The 20469-nt window shown below is 35.7% G+C and overlaps 1 protein-coding gene across 1 annotated transcript in view; it reads left to right on the forward strand.

Moving 5' to 3' along the window:
• LOC133642392 (centrosomal protein of 112 kDa-like) overlaps positions 1-12323 on the forward strand; it is a 159964-nt gene extending 147641 nt beyond the window's left edge. The window contains exons 6-7 of the mRNA XM_062036556.1: positions 6142-6206; positions 11797-12323. Of these exons, the coding sequence (XP_061892540.1) occupies positions 6142-6206; positions 11797-11800 (69 nt within the window). The 3' untranslated portion in view covers positions 11801-12323. The remainder of the gene's footprint in view (positions 1-6141; positions 6207-11796) is intronic.
• The last annotated feature ends 8146 nt before the right edge of the window (positions 12324-20469 follow it).

The following is a 20469-nucleotide window of genomic DNA, read 5'->3' on the forward strand; positions in this document are numbered from 1 at the left end:
CCAGCATTACATGTTATGTAGACCACAAGGTCGTGTTTTTAAATGTAGGGGGAAAAAATCATAATATGCGCCTTATAATCCGCTGCACCTTATGGTCTGAAAAATTGTAGTTAAAAAAAATTCAAACATATGTGTGCTTGTCTTACATAACGATTGTGAAGGATAGGCCAACAAAAAAAAACAGTGCAGTTCCCCTTTAAGGTGTGTACAAAACTTGGTGTTAACGCGACAACAAACATAATGTAATTGGTTTGTACAGCACATTAAGCTGTGTGAGAAATTTCAAGCCACTCTCATATATGGGGTCATACATTTTGACCAAAGAACCACCATTACATGTTATGTAGACCACAAGGTCGTGTTTTAAATGCAGGGGGGAAAAATCATAATATGCGCCTTATAATCCGCTGCACCTTATGGTCTGAAAAATTGTAGTTAGAATGCATTAAAAACAATTAAAATGTGTTTTTGTCTTACATAATAATTGTAAAAGATAGGCAAAATGAAAGAAAAAAGTGCAGTTCCCCTTAAGGTGTGCACAAAACTTGGTGTTAAAACAACAAAAACATAACGTTACAGTGGTTGTTTTGTAGACATTAAGCTGTGTGAGAAATTTCAAGCCACTCTCATATATGGGGTCATACTTTTTGACTAAATAACCAGCATTACATGTTATGTAGACCACAAAGTCGTGTTTTAAATGAAGGGGGGGAAAAAAATCATAATATGCGCCTTATAATCCGCTGCTTCTTATGGTCTGAAAAATTGTAGTTAGAATGCATAAAAAAAATGTTAATGTGTTTTTGTCTTATATAATGATTGTGAAAGATAGGCAAAACGAAAGAAAAAAGTGCAGTTCCCCTTTAAGGTGTGTACAAAACTCGGTGTTAACACGACAACAAACGTAATGTTACAGTGGCTGTGTGAGAAATTTCAAGCCACTCTCATATATGGGGTCATACATTTTGACCAAAGAACCAGCATTACATGTTATGTGTGAAGTGTGAAGTGAAGTGAATTACATTTATATAGCGCTTTTTCTCAAGTGACTCAAAGCGCTTTACATAGTGAAACCCAATATCTAAGTTACATTTAAACCAGTGTGGGTGGCACTGGGAGCAGGTGGGTAAAGTGTCTTGCCCAAGGACACAACGGCAGTGACTAGGATGGCGGAAGCGGGGATCGAACCTGCAACCCTCAAGTTGCTGGCACGGCCACTCTACCAACCGAGCTATACCGCCCCAAACCACAAGGTCGTGTTTTAAATGAAGGGGGGAAAAAAATCATAATATGCGCCTTATAATCCGCTGCGCCTTATGGTCTGAAAAATTGTAGTTAAAAAAAATTCAAACATATGTGTGCTTGTCTTACATAATGATTGTGAAAGATAGGCAAAAATGAAAGACAAACGTTACAGTGGTTGTTTTGTACAGCACATTAAAGCTGTGTGAGAAATTTCAAGCCAATGTCTTTTAAGGTTTAATTACAACAGCAGACAACATTTTAGCTCACACAAGACTGTAAAAGCTTTTAACTTGCTGTGGGCACCAGTCAACACTCACAGGCAGCGCTCACATTTAACAGTCATTTGCATGCATTTGCAGCTGGCAGCGTGCTTCACACACACACACACACACACACACACACACTCACACACACACACACACACACACACACACACACACACACACACACACACACACACACACACACACACACACACACACACACACACACACACACACTGACATAATTACACCCAAAACAGGCACAGGCATGTCAGCACAAATCTCTTAATAAAAGGCAATAAAAGCCTTTCATGTTGGGAGAATTTACATAATATGAATGAAGGCAGCCTTGTGTGCGCTTTTCTTTCGGCTGTGTCGTTAACCCTTTGCCTGCTAATTCCGTGTGCCAATCTCGGCTCTCGCTACTTTTAAAACAATATTAAAAAAATGTATTTTGTAATCCTACTTAGGTCCATTTGCAAAATGTCACATTATTAGTAAAAAAATATGAACTAGCATGCAAAAAAAAATACTGCATTCTACCTTTGTTGTTTTGTTTTTACTGTAAAGTATATTTAAAATGGATTTTAAATGACCAGATAGTTTATACACGTATTGTGACTCAAGTAAAGTTAAATTGAAGTCGTTGTATTTTATTTGAGTACATTTTCTTAGTCCGCTGGTTTTTTTTTTTTTTCCAAATTTTCTAAATAATTTTGCAAAAAATTTAATTTGTGCTCTAATTTTTAAATGGATTTATTTCCTAAATGTAAATGTTTAACTATAAATAAAAAAAACATGCATTCAGGTAAATTATAAAATAAGAATAAAACATATGTGATAGAATAGAATAGAGCGCATGACAACAATACAGGTGGCTACCTCATTAAGGTGCAGTGGAAATACAAGACAATAATAATAATAATAAAAATAACAATAATAATAATAATAATATAATATTATTTAAAAATATATAAAAGTAAACAATGGTAAAATTTATTGAGTAAACTGTATTTAAATATGTCAAGTTTTATCCATCCATCCATCCATTTTCTTCCACTTGTCCCTCTCGGGGGTCACAGGGGTGCTGGAGCCTATCCCAGCTGCACTCGGGCGGAAGGCGCGGTACACCCTGGACAAGTCGCCACCTCATCACAGGGCCATTTTATCATCAATAAAAAATATAAAGCAGCTAAAATGCGCCAAAATTTGCATTTTCCCATCTTGCATTGTAATGGATTTAATTGGGTGTAATTTAGAATTTTTTATAGTGCTTAGATTTATAATTTTTTTTGGTACAATATCCACAAAGTTCAGTGTTATGTGTTAGGATGTTATGTTGACTTTTTGTGTTGGTTGCAATTTAAAAAAATTTTGCGCCATGACTAGGGAAGGTTGTTTGGATTGGGTAATGTAAGTAAACGCTGTGTTGTAGTGACTTCCAACACATTGTTTAGTCATTTAAACGGAATTCGTTAAAATATAATTAAACTGTTTCAATCAATCAATGTTTATTTATATAGCCCTAAATCACAAGTGTCTCAAAGGGCTGTACAAGCCACAACGACATCCTCGGTACAGAGCCCACATACGGGCAAGGAAAAACTCACCCCAGTGGGACGTCGGCGAATGACTATGAGAAACCTTGGAGAGGACCGCATATGTGGGTAACCCCCCCCCTCTAGGGGACATAATATTTTTTTTCTTCAAATTAAAACAAAATAAATATTTGCATGCTCATTTATAATTCACTATAAAAATGTACAGTGGAAATAATGGAAATAATCTGTTCCAGGGTCAAACTTTTTAAAAAGAAGTGGTAGTTTTAAGACATAAAAACAACAAAAGGCATAATGCCAACGATTTGAGTGACTTTAAACACATTAGTACTTGTCACACAAGTGTAAAAATAAGTTAACTATTGCAAATTCATTAAAAAAAAACTGTTTGGACATTTTTTTTTTCTTCAAATTAAAACAAAATAAATATTTACCTGCTAATGTATAATTAACTATAAAATGTATGTCAATGGAAATAATCTGTTCCAGGGTCAAACTTCTGCTCTCATCATTTTTGCGTCATGACTAGGGAAGGTTGTTTGGATTAGGTAATGTAAGTAAATGCTGTTTTGTAGTGACTTCCAACACATTGTTTAGTCATTTAAACTGAATTTGTGAAGAAGAAAAAAAAGTGTTTGGACATAATTATTTTTTTCTTCAAATAAAATAAAACACATATATACATGCTAATTTATAATTCACTATGTAAATGGAAAATAATCTGTTCCAGGGTCAAACTTCTGCTCTCATAAGACTAAACAGGCAATGTTTCATGTAACTTTTTAAAAAGAAGTGGTAGTTTTAAGACATAAAAACAATAAAAGGCATAATGCCAACGATTGGAGTGACTTTAAACACGTTATTACTTGTCACACAAGAGTAAAAATAAGTTAACTACTACAAATTCGTGAAAAAAAAATTGTTTGGACATTTTTTTTTCTTCTTCAAATTAAAACAAAATAAATATTTACATGCTAATTTATAATTCACTATAAAATGTATGTAAATGGAAATAATCTGTTCCAGGGTCAAACTTCTGCTCTCATAAAACATTTTTTTTTGCGTCATGACTAGGGAAGGTTGTTTGGATTGGGTAATGTAAGTAAATGCTGTTTTGTAGTGACTTCCAACACATTGTTTAGTCATTTAAACTGAATTTGTGAAGAAGAAGAAAAAAGTGTTTGTGTTTGGACATAATTATTTTTTTCTTCAAATAAAATAAAATACATATATACATGCTAATTTATAATTCACTATGTAAATGGAAAAAAATCTGTTCCAGGGTCAAACTTCTGCTCTCATAAGACTAAACAGGCAATGTTTCATGTAACTTTTTAAAAAGAAGTGGTAGTTTTAAGACATAAAAACAATAAAAGGCATAATGCCAACGATTTGAGTGACTTTAAACACATTAGTACTTGTCACACAAGTGTAAAAATAAGTTAACCACTGCAAATTAGTTAAAAAAAAAAAAAAAACTGTTTGGACAATTTTTTTTTCTTCAAATTAAAACAAAAGAAATATTTACATGCTATTTTATAATTCACTATAAAATGTATGCAAATGGAAATAATCTGTTCCAGGGTCAAACTTCTGCTCTCATAAAACTAAACAGAAAAGGAAAGTGGTAGTTTTAAGACAAAAAAAACAATAAAAGGCATAATGCCAACGATTTGAGTGACTTTAAACACGTTATTACTAGTAACACAAGTGTAAAAATAAGTTAACCACTGCAAATTCGTTAAAAAAAACCTGTTTGGACATAAAAAAAAATTTCTTCAAATTAAAACAAAATAAATATTTACATGCTAATTTATAATTCACTATAAAATGTATGTCAATGGAAATAATCTGTTCCAGGGTCAAACTTCTGCTCTCATAAAACTTTTTTTTTTGCGTCATGACTAGGGAAGGTTGTTTGGATTGGGTAATGTAAGTAAATGCTGTTTTGTAGTGACTTCCAACACATTGTTTAGTCATTTAAACTGAATTTGTGAAGAAATGCCAACGATTGGAGTGACTTTAAACACATTACTTGTCACACATGTGTAAAAATAAGTTAACCACTGCAAATTCGTTAAAAAAAACAAAAAAAAACTGTTTGGACATTAAAAAAATAATATTCTAATTAAAACAAAATGAATATTTACATGCTAATTTATAATTCACTATAAAATTTATATAAATGGCAATAATCTGTTCCAGGGTCAAACTTCTGCTCTCATAAAACTAAACAGGCAATGTTTAATGTAACTTTTTAAAAAGAAGTGGTAGTTTTAAGACATAAAAACAATAAAAGGCATAATGCCAATGATTGGAGTGACTTTAAACACATTACTTGTCACACAAGTGTAAAAATAAGTTAACCACTGCCAAACATAGAAGATTAAAACACTGTACATCAACATAGATAACAGCAATGCCCTCTCACTTCACTACCATATGTGATCACTCACTGAATATTATTTTTGCACACAAAAAAAGCCAAAGAAAAAGCAGCGTAACCTGTATTGTGGCCCCGGTGTGAAGTTCCTGCGTGCAGGCTTTCAAACACACCAGTTTCGAACCACATCAGAGACATACTTTCCCTAAATTGAGAATGGTGCAAACCACAGCGGCGCTCCGCTCCGTGCCTCTGGTGTTTTTCGGAGCGGCTTGCCAAACTTAATGCTAGATCTTTCCGAAAGTCCTCCGCCCGTGCCCCAGACAGGAATGTCACGCGGCGTTCCAGCACGAACAATACAGATTCTTTAGGAGGCACACGAGCTGAGTAAATGTAGATGTGGTTTATTTTCACTTTAGCCAGACACTTCATAAATAAACTCCCGCTTTGTGGCCAAACAAAAGAATGGTATGTAGCGTCCTAACCTCAGCTAATCTTCACTCTCCCCCCCATGTGCCTTAACCCCTCTGCCCTCATCTCATGACCCCCTACCCTTCTGTCCCGACCCCCCCTGGACCCCACAACCCAGTCTTTCATGCACTCTTTCCCCGACTTCGCGTTTCTCCACAAAAAGCACAGCTCTTGGAAATCCTTTCAGGTTTAATATCAGGTGTGTGTGTTCATGTCTCAGGTGGATTTCCTTCAGAGGCGAGCCTCGGCCTTGCAGGAAGACCTGGACGCATGTCGCAGAAAGAGGTTAGTGATCATTACTTTCTACCTGGAGCTCTTAAGTGCCTATGAGGTCATACAATTCAGAATTAGGCCCCATTTACACTAAGCCGGATAAGGTTATCCAGGGTGAATAGAATAGAAAGTACTTTATTGATCCCTGGGGGAAATTCAGCACCACAGTTCGCTCACAATAGACAATAAACATTTAGGTATTCTTTACATGTGAATAATATAAATACAGTCTATTATACAGCATTATTCACATGTGAATAATATAAATACAGTCTATTATACAGCATTATTCACATGTGAATAATATAAATACAGTCTATTATAAAGCATTATTCACATGTGAATAATATAAATACAGTCTATTATACAGCATTATTCACATGTGAATAATATAAATACAGTCTATTTTACAGCATTATTCACATGTGAATAATATAAATACAGTCTATTATACAGCATTATTCACATGTGAATAATATAAATACAGTTTATTATACAGCATTATTCACATGTGAATAATATAAATACAGTCTATTATAAAGCATTATTCACAGGTGAATAGTATAAATACAGTCTATTATACAGCATTATTCACATGTGAATAATATAAATACAGTCTATTATACAGCATTATTCACATGTGAGTAATATAAATACAGTCTATTATAAAGCATTATTCACAGGTGAATAATATAAATACAGTCTATTATACAGAATTATTCACATGTGAATAACATAAATACAATCTATTATACAGCATTATTCACATGTGAATAACATAAATACAATCTATTATACAGCATTATTCACATGTGAATAATATAAATACAGTTTATTATACAGCATTATTCACATGTGAATAATATAAATACAGTCTATTATAAAGCATTATTCACAGGTGAATAGTATAAATACAGTCTATTATACAGCATTATTCACATGTGAATAATATAAATACAGTCTATTATACAGCATTATTCACATGTGAGTAATATAAATACAGTCTATTATAAAGCATTATTCACAGGTGAATAATATAAATACAGTCTATTATACAGAATTATTCACATGTGAATAACATAAATACAATCTATTATACAGCATTATTCACATGTGAATAACATAAATACAATCTATTATACAGCATTATTCACATGTGAATAACATAAATACAATCTATTATACAGCATTATTCACATGTGAATAACATAAATACAATCTATTATACAGCATTATTCACATGTGAATAATATATATACAGTCTATTATACAGAATTATTTACATGTGAATAATATAAATACAGTCTATTATACAGCATTATTCACATGTGAATAATATAAATACAGTCTATTATACAGCATTATTCACATGTGAATAATATAAATACAATCTATTATACAGCATTATTCACATGTGAATAACATAAATACAATCTATTATACAGAATTATTCACATGTGAATAATATAAATACAATCTATTATACAGCATTATTCACATGTGAATAACATAAATACAATCTATTATACAGAATTATTCACATGTGAATAGTATAAATACAATCTATTATACAGAATTATTCACATGTGAATAATATAAATACAGTCTATTATAAAGCATTATTCACATGTGAATAATATAAATACAATCTATTATAAAGCATTATTCACATGTGAATAATATAAATACAATCTATTATACAGCATTATTCACATGTGAATAACATAAATACAATCTATTATACAGAATTATTCACATGTGAATAATATAAATACATTCTATTATACAGCATTATTCACATGTGAATAATATAAATACAGTCTATTATACAGCATTATTCACATGTGAATAATATAAATACAATCTATTATAAAGCATTATTCACATGTGAATAATATAAAGGACTCGGTCCCTAACAATATTCACATGTGAATAATATAAGGGACTCGGTCCCTAACAATTTGGGCCGGGGGCCGGGCTGTATGTATGCGCACTTATTGACTGAAAGAGCATGCACTTGGCGCGATGATGTCATGTTGTCGATGGAAAAATGCATTTTCAGACCATATGATTTGCCTGAGTGGCTAGGAGACCCCGAGAGTAACAAGCGCTTGCCTTTCCATTAAGAACAATAAATTAGTTTTTAGTATAAGTTTGCTGGTTTCAAGAAATGTAATGCCGAGCGCATATCATTATGTCAAGATAATGGCACTAGCATTTACTTCATTTATGAATGTTTTTCAACATATTGAGCAAAAAAGGTAGTCCTTTTGCAATGGGACGAAAGGAACCTATTGAAATTGTAAGGTTTTATTATTATTATTATACCGACCCCACAAAAAACTCTAATTTGACCCACTTAACATGCTTCAAAACTCACCAAATTTGACACACACATCAGGACCTGCGAAAATTGCCATCTAATAAAAAAACTAAACCCCAAAACTCAAAATTGCGCTCTAGCGCCCCCTAGGAAAAAACAAAAACAAACTGCCTGTAACTCCCACTAGGAAGGTTGTAGAGACATGAAACAAAAACCTCTATGTAGGTCTGACTTAAACCTACATTTCATAATTTCACATCCTCGGGCAAAAACCAACAGGAAGTTGGCAATTTCCCCTTCAAGACAAAAATTTACTAAAAACACTTATTTTTGCCTCTTTGAGCTGTAATTTGACCCCCTTAAAATACTTAAAAACTCACCAAACTTTTCACACACATCAGAAGTGGTGTATATTGCGATCTAATAAAAAAAACGAACCCCAAAACTCAAATTTGCGCTGTAGCGCAATTTTTGAATAAAACAGAGACAAAACTGCTCCTCAGAGGAAAACACACTCATTTTTGCCTCTTTGAGCTGTAATTTGACCCCCTTAAAATACTTAAAAACTCACCAAACTTTTCACACACATCAGGAGTGGTGTATATGGCGATCTAATAAAAAAAACGAACCCCAAAACTCAAATTTGCGCTCTAGCGCAATTTTTGAATAAAACAGAGACAAAACTGCTCCTCATAGGAAAACACACTAATTTTTGCCTCTTTGAGCTGTAATTTGACCCCCTTAAAATACTTAAAAACTCACCAAACTTTTCACACACATCAGGAGTGGTGTATATTGCGATCTAATAAAAAAAACGAACCCCAAAACTCAAATTTGCGCTCTAGCGCAATTTTTGATTAAAACAGAGACAAAACTGCTCCTAAGATGAAAACACACTCATTTTTGCCTCTTTGAGCTGTAATTTGACCCCCTTAAAATACTTAAAAACTCACCAAACTTTTCACACACATCAGGAGTGGTGTATATTGCGATCTAATAAAAAAAAACGAACCCCAAAACTCAAATTTGCGCTCTAGCGCAATTTTTGATTAAAACAGAGACAAAACTGCTCCTAAGATGAAAACACACTCATTTTTGCCTCTTTGAGCTGTAATTTGACCCCCTTAAAATACTTAAAAACTCACCAAACTTTTCACACACATCAGGAATGGTGTATATTGCGATCTAATAAAAAAAACGAACCCCAAAACTCAAATTTGCGCTGTAGCGCAATTTTTGAATAAAACAGAGACAAAACTGCTCCTCAGATGAAAACACACTAATTTTTGCCTCTTTGAGCTGTAATTTGACCCCCTTAAAATATTTAAAAACTCACCAAACTTTTCACACACATCAGGACTGGTGTATATTGCGATCTAATAAAAAAAAACGAACCCCAAAACTCAAATTTGCGCTCTAGCGCAATTTTTGACCTAAACAGAGACAAAACTGCTCCTCAGATGAAAACACACTCATTTTTGCCTCTTTGAGCTGTAATTTGACCCCCTTAAAATACTTCAAAACTCACCAAACTGTTCACACACATCAGGAGTGGTGTATATTGCGATCTAATAAAAAAAACGAACCCCAAAACTCAAATTTGCGCTCTAGCGCAATTTTTGATTAAAACAGAGACAAAACTGCTCCTGAGATGAAAACACACTCATTTTTGCCTCTTTGAGCTGTAATTTGACCCCCTTAAAATACTTAAAAACTCACCAAACTTTTCACACACATCAGGACTGGTGTATATTGCGATCTAATAAAAAAAAAACGAACCCCAAAACTCAAATTTGCGCTCTAGCGCAATTTTTGAATAAAACAGAGACAAAACTGCTCCTCATAGGAAAACACACTCATTTTTGCCTCTTTGAGCTGTAATTTGACCCCCTTAAAATACTTCAAAACTCACCAAACTTTTCACACACATCAGGACTGGTGTATATTGCGATCTAATAAAAAAAAAAACCCCAAAACTCAAATTTGCGCTCTAGCGCAATTTTTGAATAAAACAGAGACAAAACTGCTCCTCATAGGAAAACACACTCATTTTTGCCTCTTTGAGCTGTAATTTGACCCCCTTAAAATACTTAAAAACTCACCAAACTTTTCACACACATCAGGAGTGGTGTATATTGCGATCTAATAAAAAAAACTAACCCCAAAACTCAAATTTGCGCTCTAGCGCAATTTTTGAATAAAACAGAGACAAAACTGCTCCTCATAGGAAAACACACTCATTTTTGCCTCTTTGAGCTGTAATTTGACCCCCTTAAAATACTTAAAAACTCACCAAACTTTTCACACACATCAGGACTGGTGTATATTGCGATCTAATAAAAAAAACTAACCCCAAAACTCAAATTTGCACTCTAGCGCAATTTTTGAACAAAACAGAGACAAAACTGCTCCTCAGAGGAAAACACAGACAAAACTGCTTGTAACTTCCGGTAGGAACGTCTTAGAGACATGAAACAAAAACCTCTACGTAGGTCTCACTTAGACCTACATTTCATAGATTGACACCCTTCAGCAAAAATCAACAAGAAGTTTGCAATCCCTCCTTCAAAACTAAATTTTTGTTAAAACCGGTCACCAAACATCAAACATTATCTCCTCTGAGCGCGTTTGTCGTTTCGGCTTCAAACTACTACAGGAGAGAGATTGAACCCTGCTGATTGACGGATACTCAAAGAGTTGGGATAAGTGCTACGGTTTTGATTTTACGAGCCTTCAAAGAACCGCTGCGCTGATAATGCTGCTGTGATTTTACGAGCCTTAATAGAACCACTGATGTCAACAAAAGTATTGGGACACTTAGGACTAACAGTAGACAAAAGTTTTTGGACACTTAGGACTAGCACCTGCCAAATATGCGGGCCCGACCAACGCTGCTTGCAGCTTTAATTTTCCTTGTTTTTGAACACTGACTTTTTTCAGTGTAGGATTATAATACAGAAATGGTTGAAGATTATGACATACTTTGCTTGCCTCCGATTCCCCGGACCATCCGTCACAGCAAAAGAGTCATTTGTCTTTCCCACAAAGCATCCATAGTCATGAGCTGCCTAATCAAACCCCCGCCGCCACTCAACATCTCCGCCGGCATCTCGTAGGGCCGCTAGACAAATAAGCCCCTCGTCAGCCGGCCTCCTCGTGACTGCAAGTGAGTCAGACGCCGAGCATCTCAAAGGAAACATCAGTCGGATTACAGCCGTTTATATTTGTAGCCATTCTTTTGGAAACACGTCGGTGGAAAGTCGTGTTTTCTGTTTGCAGGTAGCGCCCAGTGGGGACGTCCATCCGGCAGGAAGACAGCCAATCAGATGTGAGCGTCTCCGATACCAGACATGTTGGTTTGTCTTCATTATACAGTCACACATTTACCTGGTCAGGTTACACACAATCTAAGACATACTTGCCAACCCTCCCGAATTTTCCGGGAGACTCCCGAATTTCAGGGACAACCATTCTCCCGAATTTTTCCCGATTTCCAGCCGGACTTAAGGCACGCCCCCTCCAGGTCCGCCTGTCGTCACGTCCGCTTGGCCAACCAAAAAGTAACCACAGAACACTATACCGTGTAGTGTTCTGTCAACGGTTCACGTTGTATCGCGCACCCTGACGGCAAGTGTGGGAGTCGGTTCTGAAGTACGAAGTAAAGAGACGTAACTTCGTCACCTCGCCTGGTTGTTGACTCCAACCCAGAATATTACACTGCCCATACCTATGCTCCTTCAAAGGCTGTGCTACTGGCGGCAAAGCATTGCACTTTCAAATACAACAATGAATAGAGGAGTGTTGTGTGTGTATATGTGTAAATAAATGAACACTGAAATTCAAGTTTTTATTTTATTTATATGAATATATATATATATATATATATATATATATATATATATATATATATATATATATATATATATATATATATATATATATATATATATATATATATATATATAATAAAAAATATATATATATATATATATATATATATATATACAGTGTATATATATATATATATTAGAGATGTCCGATGTTATCGGCCGATAAATGCTTTAAAATGTAATATCGGAAATTATCGGTATTGTTTTTTTTATTATCGGTTTCGGGTTTTTTTGGTGATTTTTGAGGGTTTCCCTCAATCATCAGGAAAAAATCTCCTGATGATTGAGGGAAACCCCTCATGAAACAGGCCTGTAGAGATGAAATAGTCTTGTGATTTTTCCCACACATACATATTACGCTCTACCACGGTATCGAACACTATTTTTTTTTTTGATAATCTAATTAAGACATATATATGTATATATATATATATATATGTATATAATATATATATATATATATATATATATATATATATATATATATATATATATATATATATATATATATATATATACATATATATACATATATATATATATGCATATATATATACATATATGTATATATCAGGTAGCCCGTAAGGACCAGATGAGTAGCCCGCCGGCCTGTTCTAAAAATAGCTCAAATAGCAGCACTTACCAGTGAGCTGCCTCTATTTTTTAAATTGTATTTATTTACACGCAAGATGGTCTCGCTTTGCCCGACATTTTTAATTCTAAGAGAGACAAAACTCAAATAGAATTTGAAAATCCAAGAAAATATTTTAAAGACTTGGTCTTCACTTGTTTAAATAAATTCATTTTTTTTTTTTACTTTGCTTCTTATAACTTTCAGAAAGACAATTTTAGAGAAAAAATATAACCTTAAAAATGATTTTAGGATTTTTAAACACATGTACCTTTTTACCTTTTAAATTCCTTCCTCTTCTTTCTTAACAATTTAAATCAATGTTCAAGTAAATTTATTTTTTTTATTGTAAAGAATAATAAATACATTTTTATTTAATTCTTCATTTTAGCTTCTGTTTTTTCGACGAAGAATATTTGTGAAATATTTCTTCAAACTTATTATGATTAAAATTCCAAAAAATTATTCTGGCAAATCTAGAATATCTGTAGAATCAAATTTAAATCTTATTTCAAAGTCTTTTGAATTTCTTTTAAAATTTTTGTTTTGGAAAATCTAGAAGAAATAATAATTTGTCTTTGTTAGAAATATAGCTTGGTCCAATTTGTTATATATTCTAACAAAGTGCAGATTGGATTTTAACCTATTTAAAACATGTCATCAAAATTCTAAAATTAATCTCAGTCAGGAAAAATTACTAATGATGTTCCATAAATTATTATTTTTAATTTTTTCAAAAAGATTCGAATTAGCTAGTTTTTCTGTTCTTTTTTTCGGTTGAATTTTGAATTTTAAAGAGTCGAAATTGAAGATAAACTATGTTTCAAAATTTTATTGTCATTTTTTTCGTCTTTTCTCCTCTTTTAAACCGTTCAATTAAGTGTAAATATCATTCATTATTAATAATAACATAGAGTTAAAGGTAAATTGAGCAAATTGGCTATTTCTGGCAATTTATTTACGTGTGTATCAAACTGGTAGCCCTTCGCATTAATCAGTATCAGTATATATACATATATATATGTATATGTGTCTATATGTGTATATATATATATATATATATATATGTATATATACATATGTATATATACATATGTATATATATATGTATATATGTATATATATATGTATATATATACAAACTCTGCACCATCTTAAAAGCACGGCGGATTCCAGAGGTCCATGCCCGTCAAAATTTCCGCGGGAATTTCCTAGTTTCTTTATTAGAATGCATTAACAAAAAGACAAACGTGTGTTCTTGTCTTACATAAAGATTGTGAATTCCCCCCAAAAAAACAATTGCAGTTCCACTTTTATTACGTCTCCCACCTCGTTCACGTCAAGTCATGTTTGACTTCACCCTCGTTCTTCCCGGGCGGATGATTCCTTCCTAATGAGCCCGTGTGCGCACACCCGAACCTCGGCTTTAATCTGCGCTATTACGCCGACATCATTTCACGCTAATTGATTGTCTCCCGCCAAAATAAAGGCGGGTAATTGTGCTTGTGTAAATACAAGCCCTGGATGTCATCTCGGAGGATCAAAGCGCCCCCCCCCCCCCCCTCGCTTATCTGCACATCACAGGCCCACTGTGGTGTGACAACACCGAGGGGGCGCTCATCAAGCCCACGTTTGGCTTCTTAGTGGCGGCTGACGCTCGGTGACTCACGCTGCTCGCTTTCTCAAAGTGATTTATTGGTTCGATCCTGCAATTGCTTTATGACAAAATAAAGATTATTCGGCTAAATGCTTGAAAGCGGTGGTTTGTTTCTTACTACGAGCCTGTGGAACGCTCTCCCTGACCACCTGAGGGCACCACAGACTGTGGATGCTTTTAAAAAAGGCTTAAAAGCCCTTCTTTTTTTTTTTTTAATATTTTTTTTAGATATATGCATACTAGTTATAGCTATTTGGCTGTTGTAGGTTTTATTTTTATATATTTCTTTATTATCTTTTTATTTTTAATACACTGTACAAATAAAATCTATTATTATTATTATTATTCTGTTGCTGAGACAGCTAGTGAGGAGCAAATGGGAGGATGGCAGGTTATTTACTTAGTGACTTTACATGACTTGTTTTAAGGAGATTGTTCTGCTTTCACATGTTTCTGCTGTGTGGCTGCCATCTGCCATCGTCTTCTTTGTCTTCCTGCTGGCCGGTACCATGCTTTGTTGCTCTGGTATTTATGGCCGCCATTCTTCCTTCTCTCCTCCCCGTCAGTCCGGTGCTGAGAAGGACTTGCAGCCGTGGGGCTTGAAAGCGAGTTAGAGGCGATATAGCAGGTTGAGTCGAGCTAATTGTACCGGAGACTTTAGGACAAACTGATTTTTTTTGCAGCTGAGATAGGCTCCAGCACCCCCCCCCGTGATCCTGAAAGGGACAAGCGGTAGAAAATGGATGGATGGATGATTTTTGAATTTTATTTTGTAATGAGTTTTTATTGTGTGAATGTTCCAAAGCATTCACATGTGGTTTCCCAGAATTCCAGGTTTTCCGGGACATTTTCCCCATTCAAAACGAATTGGCCATTTTTCAAACTTTCACCATTTCCACATTTTTCAACCCATTCAAACCATTCCACCTTCAACACATTCCACCATCCTGGAAATTTTAACTACCTTTTTTACAAATTCAAAAAAAATTCCAGGATTTTCCAGAAATCCTGGTTTTCCAAAGCCTTATTTTCACCCTTTTTTCTGGCGACTACTCCTCCCACATTTTTCTACCCATTTCAACTGTTCCACCGTCAAAACATTCCTCTTAATCAGGATAAAAAATGAATTAGTTTTTTGAACTGGAAAAATTCCCGGTTTTCCAGAAATTCCAGGAATTCCGTAATACCATATCCCAGTTCAACATGTTAGTACTTTAACATTTCTCGACCGATTTGAAAAATTCCAACATCAACTATTCCAACTCATTCAGACCATCAAACTTGTTTACCATTTCCAAAAAAAATTCCCGCTTTTCCCGAAATTGGGGAAATTCCTACTGAAATCAATGGGACAATCTTCAAAGTTCAACAACGCCCACATTTTTCATCTGATTCAAACCGTTCCCAGAATTCCAGGTTTTCCGGGACATTTTTCCCATTCAAAACAAATTGGCCATTTTTCAAACTTTCACCATTTCCACATTTTTCAACATATTCAAACCATTCCACCTTCAACATATTCCACCATCCTGGAAATTTGAACTACCTTTTTTTACAAATTCAAAAAAATTCCAGGATTTTCCGGAAATCCTGGTTTTCCAAAGCCCTATTTTCACCCTTTTTTCTGGCGACTACTCCTCCCACATTTTTCTACCCATTTCAACTGTTCCACCGTCAAAACATTCCTCTTAATCAGGATAAAAAATGAATTTGTTTTTTGAACTGGAGAAATTCCCGGTTTTCCAGAAATTCCAGGAATTCCATAATACCATATCCCAGTTCAACATGTTAGTACTTCAACATTTCTCGACCGATTTGAAAAATTCCAACATCAACTCATTCAGACCATCAAACTTGTTTACCATTTCCAAAAAAAATCCCGCTTTTCCCGAAATTACAAAATTTTGGGGAAATTCTTACTGAAATCAATAGGACATTCTTCAAAGTTCCACAACTCCCACCTTTTTCATCTGATTCAAACCGTTCCAAATTCAAACTGTTCAGCCTATTTGGAAATCGCAGGATTTCCCTTGACAAACTCCAAAAGAATCATCCCAGATTTCCCAGAATTCTAGGTTTTCCGGGACATTTTTCCCATTCAAAACGAATTGGCCATTTTTCAAACTTTCACCATTTCCACATTTTTTAACCTATTCAAACCATTCTACCTTCAACATATTCCACCATCCTGGAGATTTGAAGTACCTTTTTTCCAAATTCCCAAAAATTCCAGGATTTTCCAGAATTTCTGGTTTTCCAAAGCCCTATTTCTACTCTTTTTTTTCTCCTTCAACATTTTTCAACCCACTTCAACTGTTCCACCGTCAAAACATTCCTCTTAATCAGGTCAAAAAACAAAGCTGTTTTTTGAACTGGAAAAATTCCCGGTTTTCCAGGAATTCCGTAATACCATTTCTCAATTCCAAAGTCATTTATCAACAACACCCAGAAACGCCGCTGGCTTTGCTGGGTCCGAACTCATCTAAGATGGACTCTTGCAAAGTGGAAAAGTGTTCTGTGGTCTGACGAGTTCACATTTCAAATTGTTTTTGGTAAATGTGGACGTCGTGTCCTCCGGAGAAAAGAGGAAAAGAACCATCCGGACTGTTCTAGGCACAAAGTGTAAAAGCCAGCATGTGTGATGGTATGGGGGTGTATTAGTGGCCAAGACATGGGTAACTTACACATCTGTGAAGGCACCATTAATGCTGAAAGGTACATACAGGTTTTGGAGCAACATATGTTGCCATCCAAGCAACGTTACCATGGACGCCCCTGCTTATTTCAGCAAGACAATGCCAAGCCACGTGTTACAACAGCGTGGCTTCATAGTAAAAGAGTGCGGGTACTAGGCTGGTCTGCCTGTAGCCCAGACCTGTCTTCCATTGGTGCATTATGAAGGCTAAAATATGAGAAGGGAGACTGTTGAACAACTTAAGCTGTACATCAAGCAAGAATGGGAAAGAATTCCACTTCAAAAATGTGTCTCCTCATTTCTCAAACCTTTACTGAGTGTTGTTAATGTCTTGTCTGTGTGACCATGTTTGGTTTTAGTTATGTTCGGTTTTGTTTTTGGACTCTTTGTGCACTCTTGTTTGTTTTGTCACCATAGCAACCCATTAGTTTCACCTGTTTCCCGTTTTGAGTCACGCACCTGTTTTCACTGATCATGTCACTGCTATTTAAGCCTGTCTGTTTCTCTTGATCGTCCTGGTGACATTATCCTATCATACCATGCTACTTCTGATATCCTTTCTACCTCTGCTACCATTCATTTGAAGCCATAGTTCCATGCCATAGTTTTCATGCTGTTCCATGCCAAGTCAGTTTTTGTTTATTGTTCATAGTTTCTGCCTTTGTGCAAGTTTTGTTTCATTAGTCGAGTTTTTGCTCCGCCTTTTGTTTGCTTCCTTTTTTGTAGTCTGTTAGTGTGTAAAATAAAATATGTACTTACATTCACGCCTTGCCCGCGCCAACTTTCCTTTGCCTTCCGGGAAAAACAAAACAACCCATAGTCCACGTATTGACAGTTAAAAGGAAAGGCCATGTAACACAGTGGTAAAAATGCCCCTGTGACAACTTTTTTGCAATGTGTTGCTGCCATTAAATTCTAAGTTCAGGATTATTTGCAAAAATAACAAAGTTTTCCAGTTGGAACGTTAAATATCTTGTCTTTGCAGTCTATTCAATTGAATATAAGTTGAAAAGGATTTGCAAATCATTGTATTCTCTTTTTATTTACCATTTACACAACGTGACAACTTCACTGCTTTTGGGTTTTTGTACATAATATAGTTTCAAAATAATACACTTTCATATTAAAGGCCTACTGAAATGAAATGTTCTTATTCAAACGGGGATAGCAGATCCATTCTATGTGTCATACTTGATCATTTCGCGATATTGACATATTTTTGCTGAAAGGATTTAGTAGAGAACATCGACGATAAAGTTTTGGTCGCTGATAAAAAAAACCTTGCCTGTACCGGAAGTAGCGTGACGTCACAGGTTGAAAGGCTCCTCACATTTCCCCATTGTTTACACCAGCAGCGAGAGCGTTTCGGACCGAGAAAGCGACGATTACCCCATTAATTTGAGCCAGGATGAAAGATTCGTGGATGAGGAACGTGAGAGTGAAGGACTAGAGTGCAGTGCAGGACGCATCTTTTTTCGTTCTGACCGTAACTTAGGTACAAGCTGGCTCATTGGATTCCACACTTTCTCCTTTTTCTATTGTGGATCACGGATTTGTATTTTAAACCACCTGGGATACTATATCCTCTTGAAAATGAGAGTCGAGAACGCGAAATGGACATTCACAGTGACTTTTATCTTCCACGACAATACATCGGCCAAGCACTTTAGCTACGGAGCTAACGTGATAGCATCGTGCTTAACTGCAGATAGAAACAAAAGAAATAAACCCCTGACTGGAAGGATAGACAGAAAATCAACAATACTATTAAACCATGGACCTGTAACTACTAATGCTTTCCAGCCTGGCGAAGCTTAACAATGCTGTTGCTAACAGCGCCATTGAAGCTAACTTAGCTACGGGACCTCACAGAGCTATGCTAAAAACATTAGCTATCCACCTACGCCAGCCAGCCCTCATCTGCTCATCAACACCCGTGCTCACCTGCGTTCCAGCGATCGACGGCGCGACGAAGGACTTCACCCGATCATAGATGCGGTCGGCGGCTAGCGTCGGATAGCACGTCTGCTATCCAACTCAAAGTCCTCCTGGTTGTGTTGCTGCAGCCGGCCGCTAATACACCGATCCCCCCTACAGCTTTCTTCTTTGCAGTCTCCATTGTTCATTAAACAAATTGCAAAAGATTCACCAACACAGATGTCCAGAATACTGTGGAATTTTGCGATGAAAACAGAGCTTTTTGTATTGGATTCAATGGTGTCCGAATACTTCCGTTTCAACCATTGACGTCACGCGCATACGTCATCATACATAGACGTATTCAACCGGAAGTTTCCCGGGAAATTTAAAATTTCACTTTATAAGTTAACCTGGCCGATTTCATCATTGATATATAAACTATCAGACTGCGTGGTCGCTAGTAGTGGATTTCAGTAGGCCTTTAAGTATCTTGTCTTTGCAGTCTATTCAATTGAATATAAGTTGAAAAGGATTAGCAAATCATTGTATTCTGTTTTTATTTACCATTTACACAACGTGACAACGTCACTGCTTTTGGGTTTTTGTACATAATATATCAATAGTTTCAAAATAAGACACTCTCATATTAAGATGATACATGAAGAAAGAGATGAAAAAAAGCACTTTTAGTTTCACTTTCTAGTCGTTTCCAACAGTGTTTGTCAGCAGTGGAGTGTGAGGCCAGACATGAAAGGTGGAGTCTGCAGAAGAAGTGAGTTAATCAGCTCACATGGAAGAGGAAGACGAGGAGGGGCGGGGGGGAGTGATGGATTAAGGATGAGTTGAGGGAGTCTCGAGGTCGGGGTTAAGGCCGATTGGAGAGACGCATCGCCGTCCTGTCAAGCATGGCGGAACAAAGTGGCGTCCGAGCGGCCGGCCGTGTGAAGCGTGCGCCCGTTTTTCCGGATTGGCGAGGAGAAGAGGAAGTGAAAGTCATTACTGTCAGAGCGCAGCGAGCTTCATGGCCCAAACGGGATTAGACGCAGCATCCAACATTGTTTCTATACATTGCTAGACTTAAAAGTCAAGCACAAAATGGGATTAAAACCAGAGAGGGAGGGGGGGGAGCCCAATAAATAACCTTCAACAACTAAACCCC

This window comes from Entelurus aequoreus, linkage group LG25, assembly GCF_033978785.1.
Source record: "Entelurus aequoreus isolate RoL-2023_Sb linkage group LG25, RoL_Eaeq_v1.1, whole genome shotgun sequence".
Classification (NCBI taxonomy): domain Eukaryota; kingdom Metazoa; phylum Chordata; class Actinopteri; order Syngnathiformes; family Syngnathidae; genus Entelurus; species Entelurus aequoreus.